This window comes from Micromesistius poutassou (genome assembly GCF_964030765.1).
Source record: "Micromesistius poutassou genome assembly, chromosome: 6".
Taxonomy (NCBI): Eukaryota; Metazoa; Chordata; class Actinopteri; order Gadiformes; family Gadidae; genus Micromesistius; species Micromesistius poutassou.
This window is the reverse complement of record NC_140276.1, coordinates 11,533,243-11,558,242: the sequence shown is the minus strand read 5'-3', so window position 1 is coordinate 11,558,242 and position 25,000 is coordinate 11,533,243. Positions and strand designations below refer to the sequence as shown.

The following is a 25,000-nucleotide window of genomic DNA, read 5'->3' as shown; positions in this document are numbered from 1 at the left end:
GCAGAGGAGTGAAAAATCTACCGCTCATGATCATTACGATAATTGATTAGACAAAGAGGCTACCTGGAGATACCTGGAGCGGTGCAGGTTGGCAGTTCATTAAAGAGAGAGCAAGACAGAGGGATGCTAACAGGTATCATACCCCCGTAGGCTGTGAGCTGAACATTGGGAAACTCCATTACCAAGCTGCCCTGTGTCCTGACCTCCAAGAGAAGGGCTTCGACCACACTTCTTACGCCATTTTAGGATCCTCATGCATGGCTGGTGATATAGTTACTGACACGCATACGTGCGCTCCCCATACACATGTGTAATATATACAGACTTATAGCACACATATATTACTGGATTATGAGGGTGAGCATGTTTGTGTGTGTGTGTGTGTGTATTTGCATGTGTGTGTGTGAGACTGACCAGTCCGTTCTCAGCTACGTAGGTGGGCAGGCCGCTGATCAAGGCCCAGTGGTCTGGTGTGGGAGTCCTACAACAGCCAATCACAACAAAGATCATCTTACATGATATTAAACAAAAGCAGAAGGAGGCGTTTGATTGGCTCGTAGTGGACCAATATCTGATTATGATTTGATCCACTGCTGTCATGTGATCCAGAACCAGCTGATTTCAAGTGAACCACTTGTATATGTTTGTATATTCCTGTAGATATTTATGTCTTGTGGCAAACGGCAGGTAGGGGTAAGGGGAATGGTTATTAAAGGGAGATATCTTGCAGCCTGCTGGCTCCACCCCCAAGCCTTACATGGACCCTCTGTCTCTCGCTCTCTCTCTCATGTGCTCTCTCTCTCGCGCGCTCTCTCTTTCTCGCACTCTCTCTCTGCTCTCTGAGGGAGCGTGTTTATCGTGTTGTGAGATTTTCCATTCACTAGGTTCACTAGGCACACCAAGTTGAGTAGATAGACCTACATAGAGAACAATGGAAGAGTTGGTGAAACAACTGGTGGACATAGCGCTACATATTGCAGCAGGATATGTATCAGGATCTGATGGGTGTGCTGACAGCCGGCCATGTCGGCATTTCAGCATGTCGGCATGGCTGTAGGCGCTGCAGTTTCCCGTCCAGGCCCCAGCTTGAAGCAGACAGAGACTGACGATATCCAGGTATACATCCAAACCTTCAACAGGATGTCGGTTTGGGAGAAATGGGAGCCTAAGCAATGGGCCCGCCTTCTCGCACCTTTCCTGTTAGGCGCAGCATAGAAGGCATCTCAGGATCTGAGGAAGGACCAGGCGTCTAAGTACGACGGGCTGAAAAAGGAGATGCGACGGCGTCTCCGTGCTGACTTCGCCCAGTCCCGGAACCTGACGGACACAGTGGCAATAACATACACACTGAGACTAAGAAACACCCCAATACCCTTCTTCACCTACAAACCACAAAGGGGCAATACACGGGACCACTGGGAGTTGTCCTAAACCTGCCTATGCCAGTTCTTATCGGGTGGGACTCCGGAGCATTAGAGGGCCGATAGGAAGGAGGCCCTGAGGCTTACACAAGGTGGACCCACAGGGGTCAAAAGATCATCTCTCAGAGAGTGACTCGGAGGACGCAAGACAGGAGGCAAGTGCAGCGAGTATGGGCGACCGATTCCCTATGGAATATGATGGAATGTGGCGCCAAAACCACATTTCCGCTGCCCCTTAGTTCCCCTACCCATTATTACAGTCCCTTTTAGCAGGATCCCCATGGAACTGGTGGGACCACTACCCAAAAACATTACCAATACATATTGGTGATACTGGATTATGCCACTATGTACCCCGAAGCCATTCCCCTGCGCACCATGGCCTCAAAAGGAGCTGCATGTGAGTTAGTCTTGATGTTCTTTCGGGTAGGCATCCCTGATGACTACCCAAAATAAATATTAACGGACCAGGGAAACCCTGACATGTCACGAATCATGAAGGATCTCTGCAAGTTAATGAAAATAACCCAGTTGCGCACCTCAGTATATCACCCGCAGAACAATGGACTAGTGGAGAGATTCAACAGGACCCTGAAGCAAATGCTGAAGAAGGTGATGCAGGCAGATGGACAGAACTGGGACCAGCTGCTCCCCTACCCTATCTTCTTGATCTGAGAAGATCCCCAAGCATCAACCAGCTACTTCCCCTCTGAACTTTGACAATACCAGAGATTCTGGTTGTGGCTAAAGAAGCCTGGGAGCCCTGGTGGAACATGTGGGAGACACGAGGGACAGCATGACCACCTTGTGGCCCCTGGTGTGGGAACACATTCAGGATGTACAGGATGTCCAAGCGCGGGTTTACAACAGAGGGGCCCAGAGGCAAGACTTCCAGAGCGGAGACAAAGTGTTGGTTCTTCCCAACAAGTGCTTCAGAAGGTGGGGGAAGTTAATTATAGGGTCCAACAGCCAGGAAATAGGCGCCCGACCCAAATTTACCTTGTGAACCTATTAAAAAAATGGAATGCCCGGGATGTACTCTGTTCTATTCCTCCAAAGAAGGCTAGCCCAGAAACCGGGCCGGCCGAGGTGCCCCTAGGGGAACAGCCGAGCCCAGCACAGAGGTAGGAGCTGACTGAGTTGGTCAACCGGAACCCGGACGTGTTCTTCAGTGAACCAGGCCACACCAATCTGGTACAGCACCACATTATCACCGACCCCGGGAAAAGGATGAAATTGAGACCATACCCTACAAACCAGGAGAGATGCCGTCAAGACCGAGGTAAAGACTGTGTTGGAAGTGGTTTAGGAAGATAAATTAACCCCCTTAACGAGGCAAGCCAGAGGATCGTTGAGCAGGAGTGCTTGGGGTTAAAAGGAAGAGCAGGCTGCAATATGGGAGGCTAGCAAGCTACTGAAAGCATCTGTGTGATCTTCTGGGAGTACTGTTCCGCCGACGAGAGGGTGAGAGAGAGACCGAATATAATTGATTACCTGTTGTGACCTAGATCAACCTTCCATTGTCCAGAAATGTAACCAGCTGGAATGGGTTGCTAGACAGGGTTGACAGTTGATAGGAAGGGTTGCTATGCAGGATTGCTAAAGCCATGGTAGATTGACACAGTTGCCAGACATGGTTACTAGTTAGGGTTGCTAGGCGTGGTTTCTAGGCAACGCCCCTTACTGTAACTCACGGTATGACTTTGATGTCTTCTTTCCCGTGGAGGATGTAGTCAATGACTTTGTAGAAGATAATTTCCTGGTCACAAAACAATAATAGTACTAACAGCATTAGTAGTAGTAGTCTTAGTAGAAGTAGCAGTAAGTATTTAGTATTTGTATTTCTAGTTCTACTAGCACTGTGCTCACCCTGCCATCTGGGGTCTTGGGTCCATCGTACGGTGGAACTTCACCCATCAGGACCGGCCACAGATCGAAGAACTCCTACACACACGCGTACATGCACACACACATGCACACACACACGTGAACTAAACTGAAATTTTGAACCTGGTTGGTGACCAGCCATGTAAACACCTTAAGTAGGTTAAGTTGGGTTGTGTAAATCATTCTGAACATGCACCAAAAGGTATGAGGTATCAGGTTTTACAGAGAGGACGTCTGTGTGGTGTAATAGATCACGTGCCAGTGTTTGTGGTGCTATAGGGGTTAAAGTGTGATGATGGGTGTTTGTCGTGTATCGGTGTATGTGTGTGTGTGTGTGTGTGTGTGTGTGCATGTATGATTGTGTGTGTGAGTGTGGTTTATCAGAGGGGGAAGTGTGATGTGTCATCAGCCAGCCAGCTGGAGAGACGGAGGAGTTGAGGAGAAACATCTGCTCAGAGGAGCAGGAGGCGCTACTCCTGTCAATATTGTCGCTGACCCACCACAAAGGGGTGGCTGACAGACAGGGAGACAAGTCAACAACCCCAAGTTCCTCCTTCTTCTCCTCCTCCTCATCAATAATACTCATATAACAATAGTCTGAATAATGTATAAAAGATAACTTGTTTATATAATATTTATGATATCGTACAATTATTAATTATGAGAATAATAAGAATAGCAGTGATTCTCAATGAAGATGAGATTGAGGATGAGGGTGTCTCATACCTTGGTCTTGGTCATGTCCAGTAGGCCTACAGAGTAGCGGTCACAGTTGAGGAAAGCGCGGACGGTATAGAGGGCTTTGTGGAACTGTCTCTCGATGTCAGTCAGCTCCTCAAACACCTTGCTGGCCGACCACAGCAGCACCTGGAATAAAATAGAGTAGGGCAGCGGTAGAGCACAGGTAGAGTAGAGCAGAAAATAAAAGATTAGAGGTAGACAAGTTGAGTACAGTAGATTTGAATATAGTAGATTGGAGTAGAGTAAAACATAATTGATTAGAACAGAGTAGAGTAGAATAGAGTAGACAACGTCAGGGTTAACCTGTTGAGGTTAGCTATAGGTAAACCATGGCTAGGTTTAACTGTTACGATAGGCAACCCATTCTCACACCAAAATGTAGTATAACTATGATGGTCCACAGTTAAAACATAGTTCTAGTTAGAAATGTGCCTTTGATTGTCATAATCTTCATCCAGTGATTGTATATGATGATTAGATAGGTAGTTAAACTGCTCATGGCGTTTTTTCATGCTTATTTGGGGTTTTGAGGGACTAGAATCGGGGTAGGCTATATTCTGTTTAAGAACTAACCAGAATGACTTTTATTGAATTTTATTACACATGTTTTTCAAACATTTGGAACCATGAGCTACTTCTTGTTATTGTACATACCCATACATATGTGCTTGTTTCCAGCCTATGGCCATTATTGGATTTTCGGTAACATGCACGCATATATCCTTTATTTATTATTTGAACATGAACATGTTATATTAACACAATATTCTAAACAACCCCTGAACATATTGATTCTTGGTTCCTGTGATAGGAGCGGGAAGCTGTGATGAGGAACATTAATGTAAACGATGTAAGCACAGTTCACGTTACTAACGAGTTCTATGTCAAGTGTAATTTATACAAGCCTACCTCACTCAGACCATCACCACAACATATTTACCTTGAATGATGCCATCATCTAACTATCCTCGAGACAATTTCTATACAAAGTCTTGTGACTGACCTTAGGAGGTGTGGCTCACCGCCCTTAAGAGGGCCCCGAAAAAAATGGGGTCTCAGTTGTGGACCCCTGTGATGGCCATCGACAGTGCCCTTACTGTTTGGGCATGGCACATTTATTGGGCGATATTGAGAGAAAATGTGGGGCAGCATTCGAACTGCCTATGGAGGAGCGCATTCAAAGAGCCAGCCGGGTTAGAGCAGTCTGTTCGTGCTGGGGCAGTGCATCCTCAAGTGAAGGGGCCCATGTTTCGAGGAAACATTTCCCGAGGCGCTCCCCTGATCATAGGCAGGGTCCAGGTAAAAGACATGCTCACCAGCCTTCACATAGACCCGCTGGTGCTCTGGGAGACCAGGTTCAGCAGGATGACCCTCAGATCCTAGCTGCCATACGTGGTCTTTTCAGAGAGATTGGGTAGAGTTGAGGCCCGGTGTCCTGCTGTCCTGCTACACGTCAGAGCCAGGACAATCAAAGGGATCCTCCCCTGGGAGATTACCGCCTTATCAGGTGGGGAATTATGATCAACCTGATGTGATCAACCTCTCTCTCTATGCTTGAAATTCACCATTTGGAAGTGATGATCAGTCTGAAGGAGCTGCTGGCTAAGAACTGCTGAAATCCTCGGAACTGGAGGGGGCGTCCAACCCTAGCAACATGGGTGACAGTGGGCCCTTAGCCATGGGCATCATCTCAAAGATATGGGGCTCAATGTTCCAACTGAGGCTCCTGCACCAGTGGATGAGGTTTGGGCAGGCATCTCCCAGTCCCAGCCAACAGTTGCTGTTCCTGTGGCTGGAGATAATTCATCAGATGCTCAGGAAGGTGTGGAACGCCCCTAGTGGGGCGCCTCCATTCAATGCAGGCTGCAGGAGACTGACTAAGGTCCAGCATGCTCCCAAGACAGGAATGGGGGAAATGCCTCGAGTTGAGCAGGAGATGGCAGCCTTGACATCTCTGGGTCTAGAGCATGTGACTGCTAATCCACTCTGCCCCAGGAAAGAGAGCAATAAGACTGATAGACTGGTGTGTCAGACTTACAATACAGCCACATGAGCAGCCCGGTCAGGCAATGCACTCACCATTTAATTGGCAGCTCTCAGGAGACCCACAATCTACACTTAGCGACCCCAAGATGCCCCCTGGTTGAAGGTCTAATGGCCAAGTTTCCATCTCTTGTCTCTTCATTTAGATTAATTTCTAACAACGGCTTGTGTTTCCAATGTGTTTCAATGTAGCCTTTGATGATGCTGTGTGCGCCTTTTTTTATGGCAAGAGCCCCCCAATTTTTTTATTTTCAGCAGACCCTAATGCCCTGATTCATATAAAAGACCATGCGGGCACCCGTGGGCCACGGTACTTGGCCTTGGAGGAACACACACACACACACACACACACACACACACACACACACACACACACACACAAACATGATTTAAGAGCATACTAGACCCAGACTCACACAGTGAATAATGTGTTTGATAATTTAGATAATTCAGGTAGATTCCACATTCCACCTCACCTACATTTCTCTGTATTAATATTGTTATCAAAACCCATTTAAGGTAAAATCTATGTCAAAATAGTGCATTTACCACTGATAACTTGCCATCCATGTTGTTTGTTTTTGCAGACAGAAACGGCCTATAGAAAATAATGGGCCAAAAAAGTAGGTATCTTCACATTTTAGAGACGTTATGAATGACAAAAAAAAACCAACGTAGTTATACTACAGTTTGGTATGAGGCTGGTGGCGATACAGTATCAATTTGGGTGCAAGACAAGTACAGGACAAGACAGTCATAGAAATAAAAACAAGAACAAAAGGGGACAGAGAGGGCGAGAGGATAGCCTCACCTGGCCTCTCCTGGTCTCACAGTTGTGCAGGTAGCTGAGATGAAACACTCTGAGGACCAGGTTAGCAAAGTTCAGGTACTTGTTCAAGGTCTGGAGGAGGAAGAGAGGCAGGGCTAAAATGACTTCAAAGTCGGATCACCCAAAATACACACTATAGTCTAGAACTTCCACAACACTTTGGTTCATGCCTTAATTTCAGTTTAAGTTTAACATGCTATTGGAATAGTATTTGGTCTAAATTTCTATGTCATGTTGTTGTATGTTGTGTGCGTGGGTTATATTATTCAACACGACAACGACGGATGGTTTACCACACTTTACTGATACTCTCAAGGCCAATACAGAGCATACAAACTTTTATATATGTTTATGTATGTTTAAGGGAAGGAAATATTGCCTTTGTCTATCCGTGATAGACAAAGGCAAAGGCCAAAAAGGCCTGTGAGATCTGTGTTTACCACTGCATGACCAGCACTCATACATGGGGGACGATAACCGTTCTCTAACACATCGAATCTCGTCTCCACTATCTTGTTGTCAATAAGTATTTGGGTAAAACATGTCCAATCTTTATTGTTGTTCAATTAGTATTTGGGTAAAAAAAAAGTTTTTCTATCTTTTTGTGAACCAACACTGTAGAAAATTTGTAGAAACTTGGACTTCATAACAAATATCTTGAAAATGCTTGTGGAATGCCAGAGATGGGAGAAAATGCAGGCTAGTGTCTTGAATGAAGCAGACACAGTAAAACATTATGGGAAAGGTATTGTTAGGTATAAATAGATAAGATCATTGGATAATTCATATTAAAAGGAAAATAAGAAACAAAGTGGAGAGAATTCCAGATTTCTGAGCAGTAGACATGTTGAGTCTACTGCATACCAGATTACGGCCATCCCTCATCTATTCTCCAAGTGCAGGCTTCATGTTCACCTTTAATTTCCTGCTAGACATCACGTCTGTAGCAATTCAGCTGAGCAAACACACCATCTCAGCACCCACTGGCAATTAACTTAAGCTTCTGGCTATTAACTGCTATTAAAAATATTTTAAACAACTTTTAGTCACAGAGGAGTAAGAAGAGGAAAATGCATTATTGTTGCTGTAGAAGTTAATAGCATTTAATGAGTTCTGGTATCGCCCACACACACTATGTAAAGTGCTTTGAAAAGCACTGTATAAATGCAATGGATTATTATATTATTATCATGAGCAGTTACTTCATTATAGTGAACTGAACCAACTAAAACAAACTAAACCGGACCAGCCATACTGAATCACCTCAGGGTCGTTCCAACTGAAAATAAACTGAAACCGACTAGATATGGATCGATCGCTCGACTCTAGTGTGAACCGAAAGAGAAGCGAAGTGACACCAGGTTGTGTCCGAATGATGACATCACCTCTTCGTCCTTGGCGTCGAAGTGCGGGCCATCCAGCTTGTTGACGGCCATCATGACGGCCACCATGTCTTTACCGTTCATGATGGGGATGGCCAGCATGTTACGGGTCTGGTACTCTGTCAGGGTGTCCACAAACTCACTGTAGTGGGGATTCTGGGGAGGAGGAGACAGACGTGAGAAACGTACGGCGATATTTGCAGAGGAACCACACACCTTAGTGGTTCCATGAGTGGGATGAGATTGTGTTTATCTTTGTTTGTTATGCTGATGTTGTAGTAGATGATGATGCGGGAATATGTGGTTGTACAAAGAATCATACACAAAGGTGTTTGATTCTGTAGTTGTGTGGGTGAAACCATAGGCTACATATAGGCTTGTATAGTACTGTGTACCCCTGTGTACCCCCCACACACACACATACACATTCATATACACATCATAATTTTATACACCTAAATATATACGTACCTTTTTATATATATATATACACACATCCATGTACAAATACGCAATTGTAAATATAAATATACATCACAAATGAGTCCTGAAATTGGTATTTGTCCTGTGACTAAACAACTAAACAAGACAAACTAATCTTTATCCTCTATCCGGCCATAGCAGTACAGGGCTTAGCTCCGCCATGTCTGTATCACGCACATCTTGTCTGTGACCGTGCGTAGATGGGGTGGGGTGGGGAGGTGGGGGAGGGGGGAGGGTGTGGTATGGCTATGGACGACAAGGGATACTAGCCTTGTGGTAGCATACACGATTAGGACAGCATGGTTTTGCTGAGTCGCTAGGAATGGTTTTGGTGTGACCTCTGTAGGTAATCCACCATCGCTCTAATTCAGAGTGGATTAAGCAGCTTCAACTGCCCTGCCCCCTGAGTGGAATAACAATACACATCTCCCTCTCTCTTCATCTATTATAATATCTCCCCCTCTCCTCATCTCTTATTATGCATCTCCCTCTTCATCTCTTGTTATATATCCCTCTCTTCATTTCTTATTATGTATCTCTCTCTCTCTTCATCCCTCTCACGCTCTCTCCAGCTCTTGTTATGTAGCTCTCCTCATCTTTGATTATATATATATATCTCTCTTCCTCTATTATTATTTGTAACTCTCTCTTCATCTCTTATTGCATGTATTTCTCTCTTTTCCTCTCTCATTTTATATCTCGGTATCTTCATCATTTGTTATATATCTCTCTTCATCTTTTATTATATATATATATTTACTGTATATTGCTCTCTTCAGCTCATATTATGTATTTATATATATATATATATATTCATATCTTATTATGGTATTAATATATCTCTTATTATTTATACCTCTATGTATCTCTCCCTCTTTTACTCGGTCCATCTCTGATTGTCTCTCTCTTCATCTGTTATTATTAACTCTCTCTGTCTCTCTCTCTCTCTTATTATATCTCTGTACCTCTGTTTATCTGTTTTTTATCCTTCCATCCTCACATCACTTTCTTTTTCTCTATCCATTCATCTCTTTACCTGTTTGTATCTACCTGTTTATGTATTTGTTTATCTCTGTACCTGTGTATCTCCCTCTTTACCTCTGTCAATCTATCTCTTTATACTTCTATCCATGTGTCTACCATGCTGTTTCTTCACCTCTGTATATACAGTATATCTCTTCTCTCCCTCCCTCTCTCTCTCTTTCTTTCTAGCACTTTTTGCCACTCATTCTACCTGCATTTTTTATTAGGCTATCTTTACCTCTCTCTTTTTACATTCCTCTCGCTCTCATATCTCTTCCTCTTTTATAGGACTCACCCCGGCCGTTTCATTAACATATACACAATATCATTATCTTCATCATCGGCATCGTCATCGATTTATAAAAGGCGTGATTCTAAAGGAAATAATCTCACTATGGCATAATCCCCAAATCCCAGCGACAGCAGAATCACGCACCCACGCACGGCTGACTGATAATGGTAGCCTATATAGTGGGTCGTTTCAGTTGTTAATCGTTGCCTGTGTGTGGTGACAGTTATACTTACTGCATAAGCATCATAAAGGCAACCAATTATAAAGAACGATAGCCTGCTCATTGCTGCAGACTGGAATTTAAATAGCCTACCAGAAGACACGTTCCCCTTTCTGCTTTTATTAGGCTAGTTCGCGCTAGACTTTCCTGCATCGGAATGATATGTGTTCTAATCCTGAACTATTTTGTTTGTGCACTCTGTTTCAGTGGCTCGTGGTTTACTAATCTTAAAAAAAACAAAGCGATGAAATAGATGCCGAACCGTTTCTTAACCCGTCCTCACTTCTGCAGTCAAATACTTCAGTAGGCCTATTAACAAGAACGCGGTCATAATCATAATTATAACGGTTCACGTGAACACCCCGGCGGAGCGTGACAGATGTGCGCTGTATGATGTGGACTCGTTTAATTCCTAAATGTCAAAGGTATTTAGGGATAATGAGATTGCTCCGAGTAGGCTACGGTCTTTGGTCGGATGTTGCCTCCTGGTGGCCAAACACCGTCTGCCTAGCCCAATGACAACAGCCCGCTTGACAGATTACATTAGTAGGCTAGGCCTATATAATTTATTAAAGTATTGACACCACACAGCCGATCCCGGGGATTACCCAAATGTTCTCAAATGGAAGTACTAATACTACCGAATAGGCTAATATAATTTGTCTACTTGATACTGCACTGTAGGCTACTTTAAAATCTACATTATTAATGTATTAATAATTAATTAATTAAATAGATTAAGTGGATTTTCTACATTGACTACCACTGTATGGGCCTACATTATTAATGTTAGCAGTGGTATAGAGTGCCAAATATATACAGTAGGCCTACTTGTTTATTCGTACTAATACTAGAAAGTACTAATGCTCTTTTAAGTGTGCATGCACACACACACACACACACACACACACACACACACACACACAGTCACACACACACAGTCTCACACACACACACACACACACACACACACACACACACACACACACACACACACACACACACACACACACACACACACACATACACACACACATACACACACACACACACACATACACACACACACACACACACACACACACACACACACAACCACACAGAGGTGTGTACCTGGGTAACATCAGGGATGTTGGTCATCTTCTTGGTGGTTGCAACGTGCCCCACGATGCCGATGTCCAGTGGGTAGACGATCTCGCTGTCGGGCTGCACCAGACACTCCTCCAGGGTCGAGTCCTTGCTCACATTGAACAACCTGCCAGCACAGAGTCATGTAGTACTTATTTAGACTAGGACTCAGTTATCATGTTGACATGCGTTCAACCACTGATATTGGAGATGCTATACCGTAAAGATGATTTTCGCTTTATTCGCTTTCTTTTCGGAAAGGGTTGTTTTACTGGACTGACTGTTCTAAAGAAAGATATACATTTTACCTTTTTACGTGTTTTATACTTAATAATGAATGCATATTTGTATCACATGGTGACCTTAAACATGTGTACCAGATATAGACAGATAGAGAAAACTAGAAGGGAGGGAGAGAAATAGAGAGGGAAACCTAGTGACAGGAGAGAGCGGGAGAAAGACAAAAAGTGAAAGTACTGTATATGTTTCCTGTGACTTTTAGTTTGTGAATGCTTTGCAAAAGTGCCATGCATGCATGCATGCCTATGTGTGTGTGTGTGTGTGTGTGTGTGTGTGTGTGTGTGCGTGCGTTCATTTAATTGTGTGTGCTTGTGTGTGTGCGGGCCTACATGTGTGTTTGTGAGAGAAATGTACATGTGTTCTACATGGTCTAAAGGTTGTATATTCAAACTCAAAATGTCATGACGTTCAATATTAAATTCAAGGCCGATCTAAATGTTTCATGCTCATGCTCTAAAGTTAGGTTTCAGCATGAGCACTTTAAAGCACTTTAGGGTTTTTAGAGTCTAAACATCCTAAAGCGTTCAAGTACTAACAAGCTGAGGGCGGCCCTCCTTGCTTTGAATGTTTCATGCCGATCAACAGGAAATGCTCAGACACAGAGGAAGCTCAGAGCATGCCGCCTGCTGTAAACATCTGATAGTATTCCTACTGAAGGTGCTCAAAGAATCTTCTGTTGCTCTAAACTGCATGGTGAGGAAATAACAAGCTCAGAGAATTTCTTCATGCTCTAAAATTCAGAGCATGAAGAACCATTTCAACTTGAAATGACCTAAAATGTTCAGGGCAGAAAAAGTTCAGAGCATGCTTCCTGCTCCAAACGTTCTCAAGGTTCTCAAGAGCTGACAGCTCAACATTTTAGATGAAGAAGAAGCAGTGTGAGCTTGTTCTGTCATTTTGAGTATGAATAACCTTCTATGAGCAATGTTACACAACGATGATGGATGTAGTGCATGTTCAAGACAGAACATTCTCTGTCACCATACATATTCGTGATTATTCAGGCTCTGACGGTTCATGCTCTAAACTTCAGAGCTTAAAGAAGAGGTTCGACTCTAAACGTCCTGAAGTGTTCCAGAGGGGTCTACCTGGTGGCGAGCTCAGCGGTTCCGTTGCGCTGGCGGTACATGAAGAGGCTCATGCGGTCGGCCCTCATCATGAAGCACAGGTGTTTCATCAGGTTGAACACAGACTTCTCCATCTGGATGTTGTCCTGGATGTCGCGCATCAGGTCGAACATGATCTCGCTCTCCTCCACAGTGCTGAGCGCGTGGAACTTTTTCTGGTCCACCGCCGCGCGGCGCCCACTGTCCAACAGGTTGGAGATGACCTTGGGTCGGAAGTTTTGGTCGTAGTACTCTTTGGCAAAGTCTGGGTTGGCGTCCAGAAACTGCTCTGCTTTTGCCGCGTCCACCATGACTGATCAGAGAAATGTAAGAAACAAATAGAAAATAATTAAAAATAAAGTTGCAAGCAACCATAATGGGGTCCTACTGTATGAGGAGTGTCCTAATGAATACATGATGGTATCATTGTTTGATGTCATGCCATGTCTCACAGAATGGTTGGTTTTGGTTGTATTTGAACCAGTGACCCCATGAGTGGTCATGAGTCTGATGCAATACCTCTACACTACATGGACATGAAGACTACCAGTCAGAGTATATTTTGCGAAATAGAAATCTTACGTGTCCGTACGTGGTGGTATGGTGAGCTTGGTCGGTATGGTAATATGGCATTGGTATGCCTTAAAAACTGGTTTCCCGGAAGTTAACATATCAAAACAATCACCAACCATGTTTCTAAAGCATACTGTGTCAAAGCCCACTGTCAAAACTGACATTTGCAAAATTATGTGTGTACCGCTTTAAGGCTCAGCCTGCGTTGTAGAGAGGCCACGGTTTAGAAAGGCAACTTCAAACAAATGTATCCAATTTATATTTTCACATATAGACTTGAAATTTGGCATGGGTATACTATGGAATATAGGCCTCCTCTTGGTAGCCATATAGCCAGCCTATGTGTTTGGCGCAATGTTAGAGCTCTTTAAACATCGGCGATATGCATATATTTCACTTTAAAATGTATATCTCTGCCGTCTTTGGCCTTATTGCTATGAATGCATCACCATATAGTCTCACAGTCACCTGGTACATGTGTGCCGAGTTTGCAGCTTTTACCAGTTGGGTGTGGGTGTTTGGTCAAGTTGTAGCCATTGCATTAAGTCCAAATGGTCTGACCATATGGGTTGCAATTTGAAATGTATGTATAACAAGTTTCATGCATATTGCACCTTCCTATTGGCAATGGCAGCCTGTTGAAATGTTGAACTTCCAGGCCTTGTTATAGCGCCACCTATGTGTAATTCCAGCCCATCTTTTGATTCCCTTACCCATTTTACGGGTTCTACATGCCTACCAGTTTTTATAACTTTTGGAGCCAAAAAGTCAGGAACATAATAAAACTAACGCAATAGGGGTCCCATGTTTTTTGTAGGACCCCTAATAATAATATTGATATATACAAATAAAACACCACTATACCCCTGGGTTACTAAGTGATGATGTGGCTGTGACCACCACTACCCACCATTACTACCCCATATTTAATTGAAACTTTACCCATTGCCCACTCAACTAATGTTGCTGTCCCATCCACCGTGACTGGACGGAAAACAAGAACCAAATACAAGAAGAACAAAACACACGTTTCAACCTGACCCTGCAGCCTAGAAACTGGATAGCTTTGCTTTTATATTGGCTTGTTCTTACTTCCAAATCAAATCAAAATATTTTGGTTCAGTTTGAAAGTAGGCCTACATGTCTAACCATCTAAAGTTATAGATATTATCAATGTGCAGACCTACCTGCAGGTGTGTGCTGTGTCTCGTAATCCCTGCTGTGTGTGAGTAGATTTGGGGGTGTCTGAGAGAGAATATGGATTAGAGATAGGTCCCTGTGTGGACGTAAGCTTGCATCCAATTACAAACGAGATTAGCCCGCTACAGGCCTAACTCACTCATGCAGGTATGGAATTAACGCATGGATTCACTCTCTCAGTCCACAACCCTCCTTCTCTATCTATCCATCTCATTCTCTCTTTCCCATCTCATTCTCGTATGTATTTTGTTTTGTTATTTAGAAGACTCTTGTGGAATGTATTCCACCATCTCTGTTTGAAACAACAGGTATTAGCTCTCGTTCCCACACAGAGCATCCCTCAGCTGCGGGGTATAATTAAGTTACCCATGCTATAATAGCAGGGTAAGGGATATGTTGAGGTTTTACCCCCCATAAAGTTTCCCACTAGCAACAGACGATCACCTACTGCGCCCCCTGGCGACTTATCCAAGTGACTACAACCAAGTCCTAAATCACACACAGACGTCCATTTGTGCCTGCTTGTGTGCGGCTCTAGTTTCAAAACATCTCTCCATTATATGAGGTTTAGATAATTATTACTACAAAGACTGCGCATTTGTATTATTTTCCAGTTATTATCTACGGTTATTATCAGGTTGTATCAGGTTGTATTACATGGGTTGGCACGTGTGACGGAGGCGTGTCTTTGCGTGACGCGTCGTTACGCATACATTATACTATAGTGATCCGAGGCGGAATTTGAAGAGAAGTGAGAAGAATTTCTCACGAACGACATACTGCTGCTGAAACTGAACTGAAAGTGCTCGGGTGAGTACATTTTAAATCGTCAAACAAGGTATACTGCTTAATCATTTTGTTTATTTTTTAACTGACTGTGTAGTTCACAGTAGTTCGCCCTGCTCTCATCTGGTATACACGTTGACAACTTGTTTACAAAGGTTCCCATTCAGTCCTTCAAGAGTCTCTTGAGACTCACTGGGATCTTTCCATTCACCTAGAAAATATACTGTTGCTTGCCTATTTTACTATATAATCATGGTTGAAAAGGGGGGATCCGTCGTAACCTATACACGTTTCCATACCAGTAGTAATGGATTAGTGCATTACCAATGCACTTTTTGACTCGGAAAACGAGTTTGTTCTGTATCTCTTGAACCTAGTTGGTTCAGTCTCTGTATTGGTTATCTAGCATAACCTTATTTAGTATTATTGCTGCCTATCAATTTTGTGCTTTAAATAAGGACGTGTTTAAATTAACCTCACGTGGCGAAAGACAGAAATATCTACTCACGATCAATCACTCACTCACGATGCCTGAGTGATAAGGTTTGTATGAAAGTCATAATAATGTAACTTGTGTAATTGTGTTGCAGTGATACTTATGATACTACTAATAATAATGGTAATAATAATAATTAGGATGTTATTAATAACAATACTGTTAACAACAATTGTAAAATGTAACATTACTAACGTATGGACAAGTCATACATAAAAATGAACAAAGTTCAGCATTTCTTACAAATAACATTTGTAAGAAATGCTTTCTCTCTCACACACACACACACACACACACACACACACACACACACACACACACACACACACACACTGGCTCTGTCATTGTCTCTGTCTCTATATCTATGTATCCTACACTCCCTGTGTGGGTGTGTGGAAGGGCCACAGAAAGGCCAACACAAAACATTAGTTATTTTAAGTGCATTTACCAACATTTGTAAGAAATGCTTTGAGAAGCATCCCCCCCCACAAAGCATTCAGCAATTCTTACTAATACCAACATTTGTAAGAAATGTTTTCACACACACACACACACACACACACACACACACACACACACACACACACACACACACACACACACACACACACACACACACACTGGCTCTGTCATTTTCTCTGTCTCTATATCTCTGTCTCCTACCCTCCCTGTGTGGGTGTGTGGAAGGGCCACAGAAAGGTCAACACAAAACCTGACACACACACACACACACACACACACACACACACACACACACACACACACACACACACACACACACACACACACACACACACACTCCCATCATTTATATTAAGTATTTGCTGTATGTCACCTTTCATTGTAATCTTTGAAGTATTAACGTTCAAATATTTAAAAGGGTTAGGGAAGTAGTTACACAGCTTTAGGACTATTCATTCACCTGTGTGTTTGTTTCTAGCAAACAGTTAGTGTGGCCTATTTAGTGGCCTAGATTTTCTTTAATTATTTGCATCCAAGAAGGTCCATACCAGTGCTGTTTTCAAATATTGCAATATTCAATTTTATTGAACATTGCGACAAACCTATTAATATGTAATGAATATGGCCAACAGGTATAGGGCTGGGACCATGACTCTGGATGAAGAACCCTCTGCCACAGAGGATCCTCACCACCCTCTCATTCTGCACAGACTCAAGAAAGACGAGGAGGTGACTTGGAGAACCTCTGCATCGCGCCAGTTCCGTGACCATTGCTCGTGCACAAAGGACAAAGCCCGGGCCAAACTCCTCGGGTTCTTCCCCATCCTAAAATGGCTGCCTCATTACCAACTCCGAGACTGGATACTAGGCGACGTCATGTCGGGGGTGATCGTCGGTATCCTATTGGTCCCCCAGTCCATAGCCTACTCCCTATTGGCCGGGCAGGACCCCATATACGGCCTCTACACCTCCTTCTTCTCCGCCATCATCTATGCGTTTCTGGGGACATCCCGGCACATCTCGGTGGGGATATTCGGGGTCCTGTGTCTGCTGGTGGGCCAGGTGGTAGACAGGGAACTGGCTGTGGCCGGATACCTATCTGATCTGGTCGTAATCACCGGTGGCGATTACAACACCAGTGCCGCCCTGCTGGCTGCTCAGGGGAATAGCAGCCTGGGGCAAGCATGTGATAAAAGCTGCTACGCCATCGTGGTGGGTGCCACGGTTACCTTCACTGCCGGGGTCTACCAGGTAAGATCTAAGGGGCATGTGGAGACCTGACCTGTCATCTGTTGAGTCGTAGTTTAAATTTGGGGGAGGATTAGGAAAAAAATTACAGTAGTATAATGTAATACCTTTGGTATTATTATTTATTGTAGTTATAACGTGGAGCTGTGATGTGAAGTTGTGAATATGATCAGGAACAAAGTTTACTTTTTAGTTTTAAGCAGATAGTACTATGCAAAGTGAACTACACTTTGCACATAGTAGTGCAAAGTGCACTACTATGCAAAGGAGCAGGTAGGGGCGTCATGCTCAAGGATTCTTACAGTGAAGCTTCTGTCCATCCGCTGATGGTCAAACCCAGCACCTTTCAGTTGGGTGTCCAGCACCTGACACACTACACTCTGCAGTGACTGTGACCGTTGATAATGATGCATGGACAAAACTAAATATACATTCTATCCATATGCATCACCTTTCCTTTTCTATTTCTTTCTTTGTCCCCCCTCCCTCCCTCCCTCCAAGCTGCTGATGGGTCTCCTCCAGGTGGGCTTTGTGTCCGTCTACCTGTCCGACTCCCTGCTGAGCGGCTTTGCCACGGGGGCCTCCCTCACCATCCTCACCTCCCAGCTCAAGTACCTGCTGGGACTGAGGATCCCGCGGCCCCAGGGCTGGTTCACCCTCATCAAGACCTGGCACGCCCTGCTCTCCAACCTGGCCGACACCAACGTCTGCGACCTGGTCACCAGTCTAGTCTGTCTGCTGGTCCTGGTGCCGTCCAAGGAGCTCAACGACCGCTTCAAAGCCAAGCTCAAGGTAGGGGGCTGCAGATGTTAGGGTTAGGGGTAAGGTCAAGGTAGGGGGCTGCAGATGTTAGGGTTAGGGGTAAGGTCAAGGTAGGGGGCTGCAGATGTTAGGGTTAGGGGTAAGGTCAAGGTAGGGGGCTTCAGATATTAGGGTTAGGGGTAAGGTCAAGGTAGGGGGCTGCAGATGTTAGGGTTAGGGGTTAGGTCAATGTAGGGGGCTTCAGATTTTAGGGGTTAGGAGTCAGGTCAAGGTAGGGGTTAGATGTCAGGGGTTAGGTCAAGGAAGGGATGTTAGGGTTAGGGGCAGCTCAAGGTAGGTGCTTTATAATCTAAGGGTTATGGTTCATGAGTTAGCTCCTGCTTCCTAATCCTCGGGTCAGGTTTGGAGTTAATGGTTGTCTTAATGTTAAATGGTATGGTAAGCTCAAGGTAGGTCAGCGCTCAAAGTACGAACAAAAGCTTGGTACGTAGAGCAAAAAGCCGATTGGCTCCGGGGTAACCGGTGAACTCTCCCTCCTCAGGCGCCCATCCCCTTCGAGCTCTTCGTGGTCATCATCGCCACGCTCGCCTCGCACTTCGGCCGCTTCAACGCCGAGTACGGCTCGGGCGTGGCGGGGGCCATCCCCACGGGCTTCCTGCCGCCACAGCTCCCGGACTGGTCGCTCATCCCCAACGTGGCGGTGGACGCCTTCTCCATCGCCGTGGTGGGCTTCGCCATCACCGTGTCGCTGTCGGAGATGTTCGCCAAGAAGCACGGCTACGCGGTGGACGCCAACCAGGAGATGTACGCCATCGGCTTCTGCAACATCCTGCCCGCCTTCTTCCGCTGCTTCACCACCAGCGCCGCGCTCACCAAGACCCTGGTGAAGGAGTCCACGGGCTGCCAGAGCCAGGTCTCTGGGCTGATCACCGCCCTGGTGCTGCTGCTGGTGCTGCTGCTCATCGCACCGCTCTTCTACTCCCTGCAGAAGTAACGCACGCAAATGCACACGCACGGAAACCGCTCATGCTTGGACGCACACGCACACGCACACGCGCGCGCACACACACACACACACACACACACACACACACACACACACACACACCCTTAGTGTCCACACATTGGGAATTGCTGTGGGTATGACGGACCACATGATAGACTTTGTAAATTGTATGGTGAAACTCATGATTTTTAAGGTAATATTTGCATCGCTAGCTAAACAACAAGACAGTGTTTAGCAGCGATTAGCTATAGCTTGCCGTAGCTATAGCTTAGTTCTAATTAAAGCCACGCTTAATTATAGCCCAGGTTCTGCTGAGCCTTTTGGAAGAATGTCAACTGACAGCTATTTAGGCACACACACACAAGCACACACACACGGACACACACACACACACAGATGCCGATACAAATTTAAGACATTTGACATTGCAGTATGTAGTGTAGCGCAGACATTAGCCTAGGCCCTTGGTGATTAAAATTAGTATTGAATATCACTGTAACACTCAAATGATGTCAAACGTTGATCCATTAAGTTAAACGTTAATGTAGCTTGGCTTCATTAAGGAACATCGTAAACGAGCATAGCTTAGCCTCATTAATTGGCTTCATTAAGTCAAATGCTAATCTCGCTAAGGTGAAAGCTATTCGCTGCGTACTGGATCTCAGTCACTGTGGGACATTTGTATTTGATACATTTTATAAGACTAAGGTTTGCTATTTAAAGGACCATACCGATCTGGTTGATTAACCTGTCATAACCGTTTCTCCTAGCTTCACGAAAACCTCCATTATAATACAATCCGTCAAAACTATTTTATTGTACCAAAGCAAAGAGCACTTTTGGAATTAATGCACGTTGCACCAATACAGAGTTTTACATTTTTGGGAAAATAATAACTGAATCGCCATACAAGTCTGTTACACAACAATGTCTTATCACAAAGACCAAAGTTCTTTTGCTGTTTACGTGTTTACTTACAGAATCGGCAGAACAACGATTTTCAGCATTTTTACAAATTTCATTCATATTGGTAACAAAGAATTTGTGAAGCCATGAGAGAGGGCTACGATGGTTTGATCACACAGACTCATATGGTCTTCCAATTCCTAGACTCTCGACCTTTATACTTATCTTGTGTTCCAGCAAAACCGATTTTCAAGGACAGGCTTGCACACTAATACTGCCATTTGTTATGGCTAGCACCCACCGTGAACTGTCTCCTCTTGCTCCATGTGTTACCACATGAAGCAAAGCTAGGTTTTCTTATTCTCATATTTCAAGTTTATATTTTAGACACATATACAGACACTTCAACCATATGGTCATTAAGTACATTCCACAATGCTACAGAGATATCCTTAATTTCCACAAATCCATCTATTAAATGGGCATTAAAACTAACAAACCCAATTAAATGGTAAATAATAAATAGTATTCAGACCAGATGCACATCTAAGAGGGTAAAGGCACAAGTCAAGAATATTCCTTTCTTTTTAGAAGGATTAAGAACTTTTTTATTTGACTCAATATCATAGGAGTCCATCTGGATGTCGATGTAGGCATTCAACGTCTCATCCTAAAGACGTTTAATGGAAAAACATCTATAAACGACAAGCTAAAACCATAGTAAAACAACGCGATCCCCCACAGTTTCATGAGCGTCCTCACCCAGACGTATTGTCTTTAAGCATTCTCCTCATCCAGCTGTCTGCTCCTCCGCTTCCAGGTGTGTCCTGGCCGTCATCATCGTGGTCAACCTCCGCGGCGCCCTGCGCAAGTTTGCCGACGTGCCGCGCATGTGGCTCGCCAACCGCATCGACGCGTGCATCTGGCTGATCACCATGGCGACCTCGGCGCTGGTCAACACCGAGCTGGGTCTGGTGGTCGGCGTGCTGGTGTCGGCGTTCTGCGTGCTGGGGCGCACCCAGCGGGCGCAGGCGGTCGCGCTGGGCCGTCCGTCGGACTGCGAGCTGTACGAAGACCTGCTGGCATACGAGGGGCTGCAGGCGCCGTCCCGGGTGGCGGTGTTCCGGTACCAGGCGCCCGTCTATTACGCCAACCAGAGCCTCTTCAAGCGCAGCCTGTTCCGCGCCACCGGCCTCGACCCCGTCAAGGAGAAGGCTCGCCGCAGGAAGCTGGAGAAGAAGAACAGGAGCAAACCGGAGAAGGAAGAGCCGGTGCCGACCGCGGACGTGGCCACCATGGGGAGGTCCGACGACGTGGAGAACGGTGTCGTGGGTAAAGAGGGAGCGGGAGAGTCGGCTGCGGACGCGACGAAGGTCTTGATGCCTGCGAGGAAGCAAAAGGAAGAAACGGCGGCCGCGGGTGGTGTCCAAAGCGTGGTTCTGGACTGCTGCGCTGTACTCTTCCTGGACACCGCCGGCGTCAACGCCCTCAAGGAGGTCCGTAAAGATTACCAGGAGCTGGGGGTCCGGCTGCTGCTGGCCCGGTGCAGCAGCTCGGTCCTGGACACGCTGGAGAGAGGAGGCTACAGCACCCTGAACACAGACCAAGAGGAGCCTGTGTTCTTTTCCATCGAAGACGCCGTCCGCTACGCCCAGAACATCTCCAACGGCAACGAAGATAAGTGTGACACCTACTGTTAGCAGGAGTTCTGAAGGAGCTGCCTCCTTCATTCTGAGGTGTCTTATGTCTTGTTGACATTGCCACCGCTGTGTCCAAGTAAGTGCCTTGAAGACGGGCAGCTGTAATCTGCTGTACCTTTCCTGCCGTTGTCATGAGGCAGGTCAAACTGACCCCAGTACGTTACTGTAAAACATAGATCAGATGTCACCCCCTCCGACGGCACATTTGTCATTCAAGGAATGAATCAGAAACCAAATCGTACTGTTTTTGCAGTGCTGCGTGTCCCAAGGTAAACCTCAATGCCGAACCTTTAAGAAGGTAATGACTGTTGAGCCAAATGGCTGCTTATTATCTTGTCTTAGCGGTTTAAAGGTTTGACGCTTTAATGTCGGGTTTGTCTGTCCAATCTGTCCCTGCCATTATATATATTTTTTTGTCCATGTTTTCTACTCAGAAGAAAAGACAGAATGCAAAATCCAATCAGATTATATAGATTATATATATAGATATATCTATTTACGTTCTTGCATGGCTTGGGACTTACAAATTTTTCTTTCCTTCTCTCTTTATGGGAATGCTGCTCGACTATATAGCTTTAATGGAGGAATTCTCTCCAATACATGTTTTATGCAATTTGGTGGAAGGCATCTATGTAGCATCATTCTATACCTGGGCTATCTGGCCTTGTCCCATAATCCCTTGCAGTCAGTCCAAGCTTTACATTATTACAGAGGGGTAAAGTCAAGTGGATTAGGGGTTTGTTTCCCCAGTTGTCCCCAATTGTTCTGGGTTCCATGATCAAGATGCCCTAATCCCTAGCTACTTCTTAACCGGTTTTAGCCGGATTCGTCTGGGTTTACACATTGGTAATGAAAGTCGGTTGCACCACAGAAACACATTGTTAGTAGTTATTAAATATGTACATCTATCTGTGTGTAAATTGTGGCAGTTGGTGCCAAAAACAATTTTTCACCAGCAACTGGTAATGGCAATTGGTGAAAAAACTACCATTGGTTACTTGATGGTTACTACTTGGTAAGGACTATACACGTAGACTTGGTAACAAACTAATGCATAGCTGGTGCAACTTAGTCCTTTATCTGAATGAACTGCAGTTCACTTTGGGTAAAGATATCTGTTACATTAATGTATAGTAACTTTCAGGGTATCTTCAGATCCTGGTTCTAGGATCTGGGGTGAGGTACTTGGCCCTTGTTACTGAGGTTTGGTGATCTGTCGTCACATTGGTTTAATCAAGCTCAAGTTTCTTTACTATATACTGTTTGCTCAGGGTGACAACGTTACTGATATGCCTTTTGTTGTTTACCTTACTGCTGCAAAAGCTAGCCACACAGCTCTCCTCCCTCTAAGTGTTGCGGTGAGGAGGAGGTGTCTCTGTGAGCTCATTGCTGATGAGATTAATGAGAAGTACACTTCTGCAAATAGTGCCTTTACTTACTCTCACTTCACACTAGTCAAACTAACCTGAAGTTGTTCTTTCATTCGGGTAAAGCTGGATTTAAATGTATTTCCTTGTTACTTTCTCTTGCCTCTATTGCAGATGATTTGCCATGAAGCACTCATGGGAGATTTATTAATTAGTTTTAAAAGTGAAAATGTTACTGAACACTAAGTTTGCCTTTTGAATGAAGTTGAATTGTTAAAAGCTTGAATATACGGTTAAAGTGGTAAACTCTGATGTTCTAATGGTCAGGTCTGAAGTTAAAATGGTCATGTCTATGGGCATTGGACAGAAGGAGAGGGATAATCATTCCTCAGGGGGCAGTTATCTGCTTAATTATCTCAATGTATGTAGAGTAGCTTTAATCAGCTTTGATCTTAGTTTTTATTTGACAGTACTTTGCCCAGTTAATTATCCTACACAGAGTGTTATTTTCATTACTATTTTGATTTTGATTAATTTATTAATTTGTCAGTTTGGCGAAATACCTTATATATGTTTTATGTGCATACCAAATTCATGCAACAAGAAACTGAAGTGCAGACAATCTTTTATTATGTAATAATGATATTTTAAGACATTTATCAACCAAAGTCTATGTTTTATTATCAAAAACCATTATTGGATGCTATTTTTTTGAATGAGAAGTCAAGCTTTTGCTGTTCTGCTGTTTTGTAGATTTTCAACCATTCTTTTAGAATTGTTCATACAAAGCCGGACTTACTACAAGGCAATGTAGACCTATAGTCTGCCATACTTAATCATACTCCTTTCTGGAACCTTCTTTGATGTCAGGTCCAAGATGGCTGGCCCCTGGACCTGATAGAGCATATCCTAGGTACACCAACCAGAAACCATGTCAACATTCACGTGTGTTTGTGTGTTTTTGTGTTTGTGTGTGTGTGCATGCACACACACACACATATGTATATATGTGATGTTCCCGCTGTAGACTTTTGATTTATAGACTGATCTTGTGGACTAAATCTGCAAATACTCTTCAGGTGTAGTTGGTTGGATCAACAAGTCAGCCTCAAAGTACAAGTGCTTTAAAGTGAGTGTATATTTAGTGTATTGTTCGCTTTGTGTGTAAAGTCTGACTTAAATGGAATGGAAATGCAAAGTCCATCAGGGTTGCCCAAACACATGAGTCTTTGAGGTGAAGTTAAATATTACATGTTGTGTTTGATCAGAACCATCCATAACCAACAGCTGATAACACTAAACAAGGAGTGGCCTTAGAGTGGTAGTGAAAGTTTGGTCTTTTGATGCTTGGGTCAAACACAAGGATGCCATGAAAGAACAAACTGTCACTTACACATTTCTGGAATGCCTTGTTCTCCTTTTCTTATTGAATGTCACACACACACACACACACACACACACACACACACACACACACACACACACACAGGTCTGTATGTGTTTCTCTGCAATATTTAATACAAATACAATACAGAATCATAATACCATACTTTTAATTCTAAGTGTAATTATTTAATCAGGGAATTCCCTTTCCTTTTTTTTTTTTTTTTTCTTAAGTGTATATATACTCAGACGGTGA

At 44.2% G+C, this 25,000-nt stretch overlaps 2 protein-coding genes across 3 annotated transcripts in view; one reads left to right on the top strand and one right to left on the bottom strand.

The window, feature by feature from the left end:
* The window catches only part of pde6a (phosphodiesterase 6A, cGMP-specific, rod, alpha), a gene marked incomplete at its 5' end in the record, with an annotated part of 34,068 nt that extends 20,902 nt beyond the window's left edge, over positions 1 to 13,166 (bottom strand). Inside the window, 8 exons of the mRNA XM_084469676.1 lie at positions 415 to 481; positions 3,116 to 3,180; positions 3,291 to 3,365; positions 4,035 to 4,175; positions 6,904 to 6,993; positions 8,307 to 8,459; positions 11,435 to 11,576; positions 12,838 to 13,166. Of these exons, the coding sequence (XP_084325802.1) occupies positions 415 to 481; positions 3,116 to 3,180; positions 3,291 to 3,365; positions 4,035 to 4,175; positions 6,904 to 6,993; positions 8,307 to 8,459; positions 11,435 to 11,576; positions 12,838 to 13,166 (1,062 nt within the window). The remainder of the gene's footprint in view (positions 1 to 414; positions 482 to 3,115; positions 3,181 to 3,290; positions 3,366 to 4,034; positions 4,176 to 6,903; positions 6,994 to 8,306; positions 8,460 to 11,434; positions 11,577 to 12,837) is intronic.
* A 2,176-nt stretch (positions 13,167 to 15,342) lies between these two features.
* Positions 15,343 to 25,000, top strand: part of slc26a2 (solute carrier family 26 member 2) — a 10,089-nt gene continuing 431 nt past the window's right edge. The window contains exons 1-5 of one of the 2 annotated variants that reach the window (XM_084469764.1): positions 15,343 to 15,438; positions 17,005 to 17,623; positions 18,122 to 18,412; positions 18,924 to 19,372; positions 21,115 to 25,000. The exon at positions 21,115 to 25,000 is cut by the window's right edge and continues 431 nt beyond it. In XM_084469764.1, coding sequence (XP_084325890.1) covers positions 17,021 to 17,623; positions 18,122 to 18,412; positions 18,924 to 19,372; positions 21,115 to 21,994 — 2,223 coding nt within the window. In that variant the 5' untranslated portion in view covers positions 15,343 to 15,438; positions 17,005 to 17,020 and the 3' untranslated portion in view covers positions 21,995 to 25,000. Of the gene's footprint in view, positions 15,439 to 16,723; positions 17,624 to 18,121; positions 18,413 to 18,923; positions 19,373 to 21,114 lie in introns of those variants that run through there. The other variant, XM_084469763.1, reaches the window with a different exon arrangement.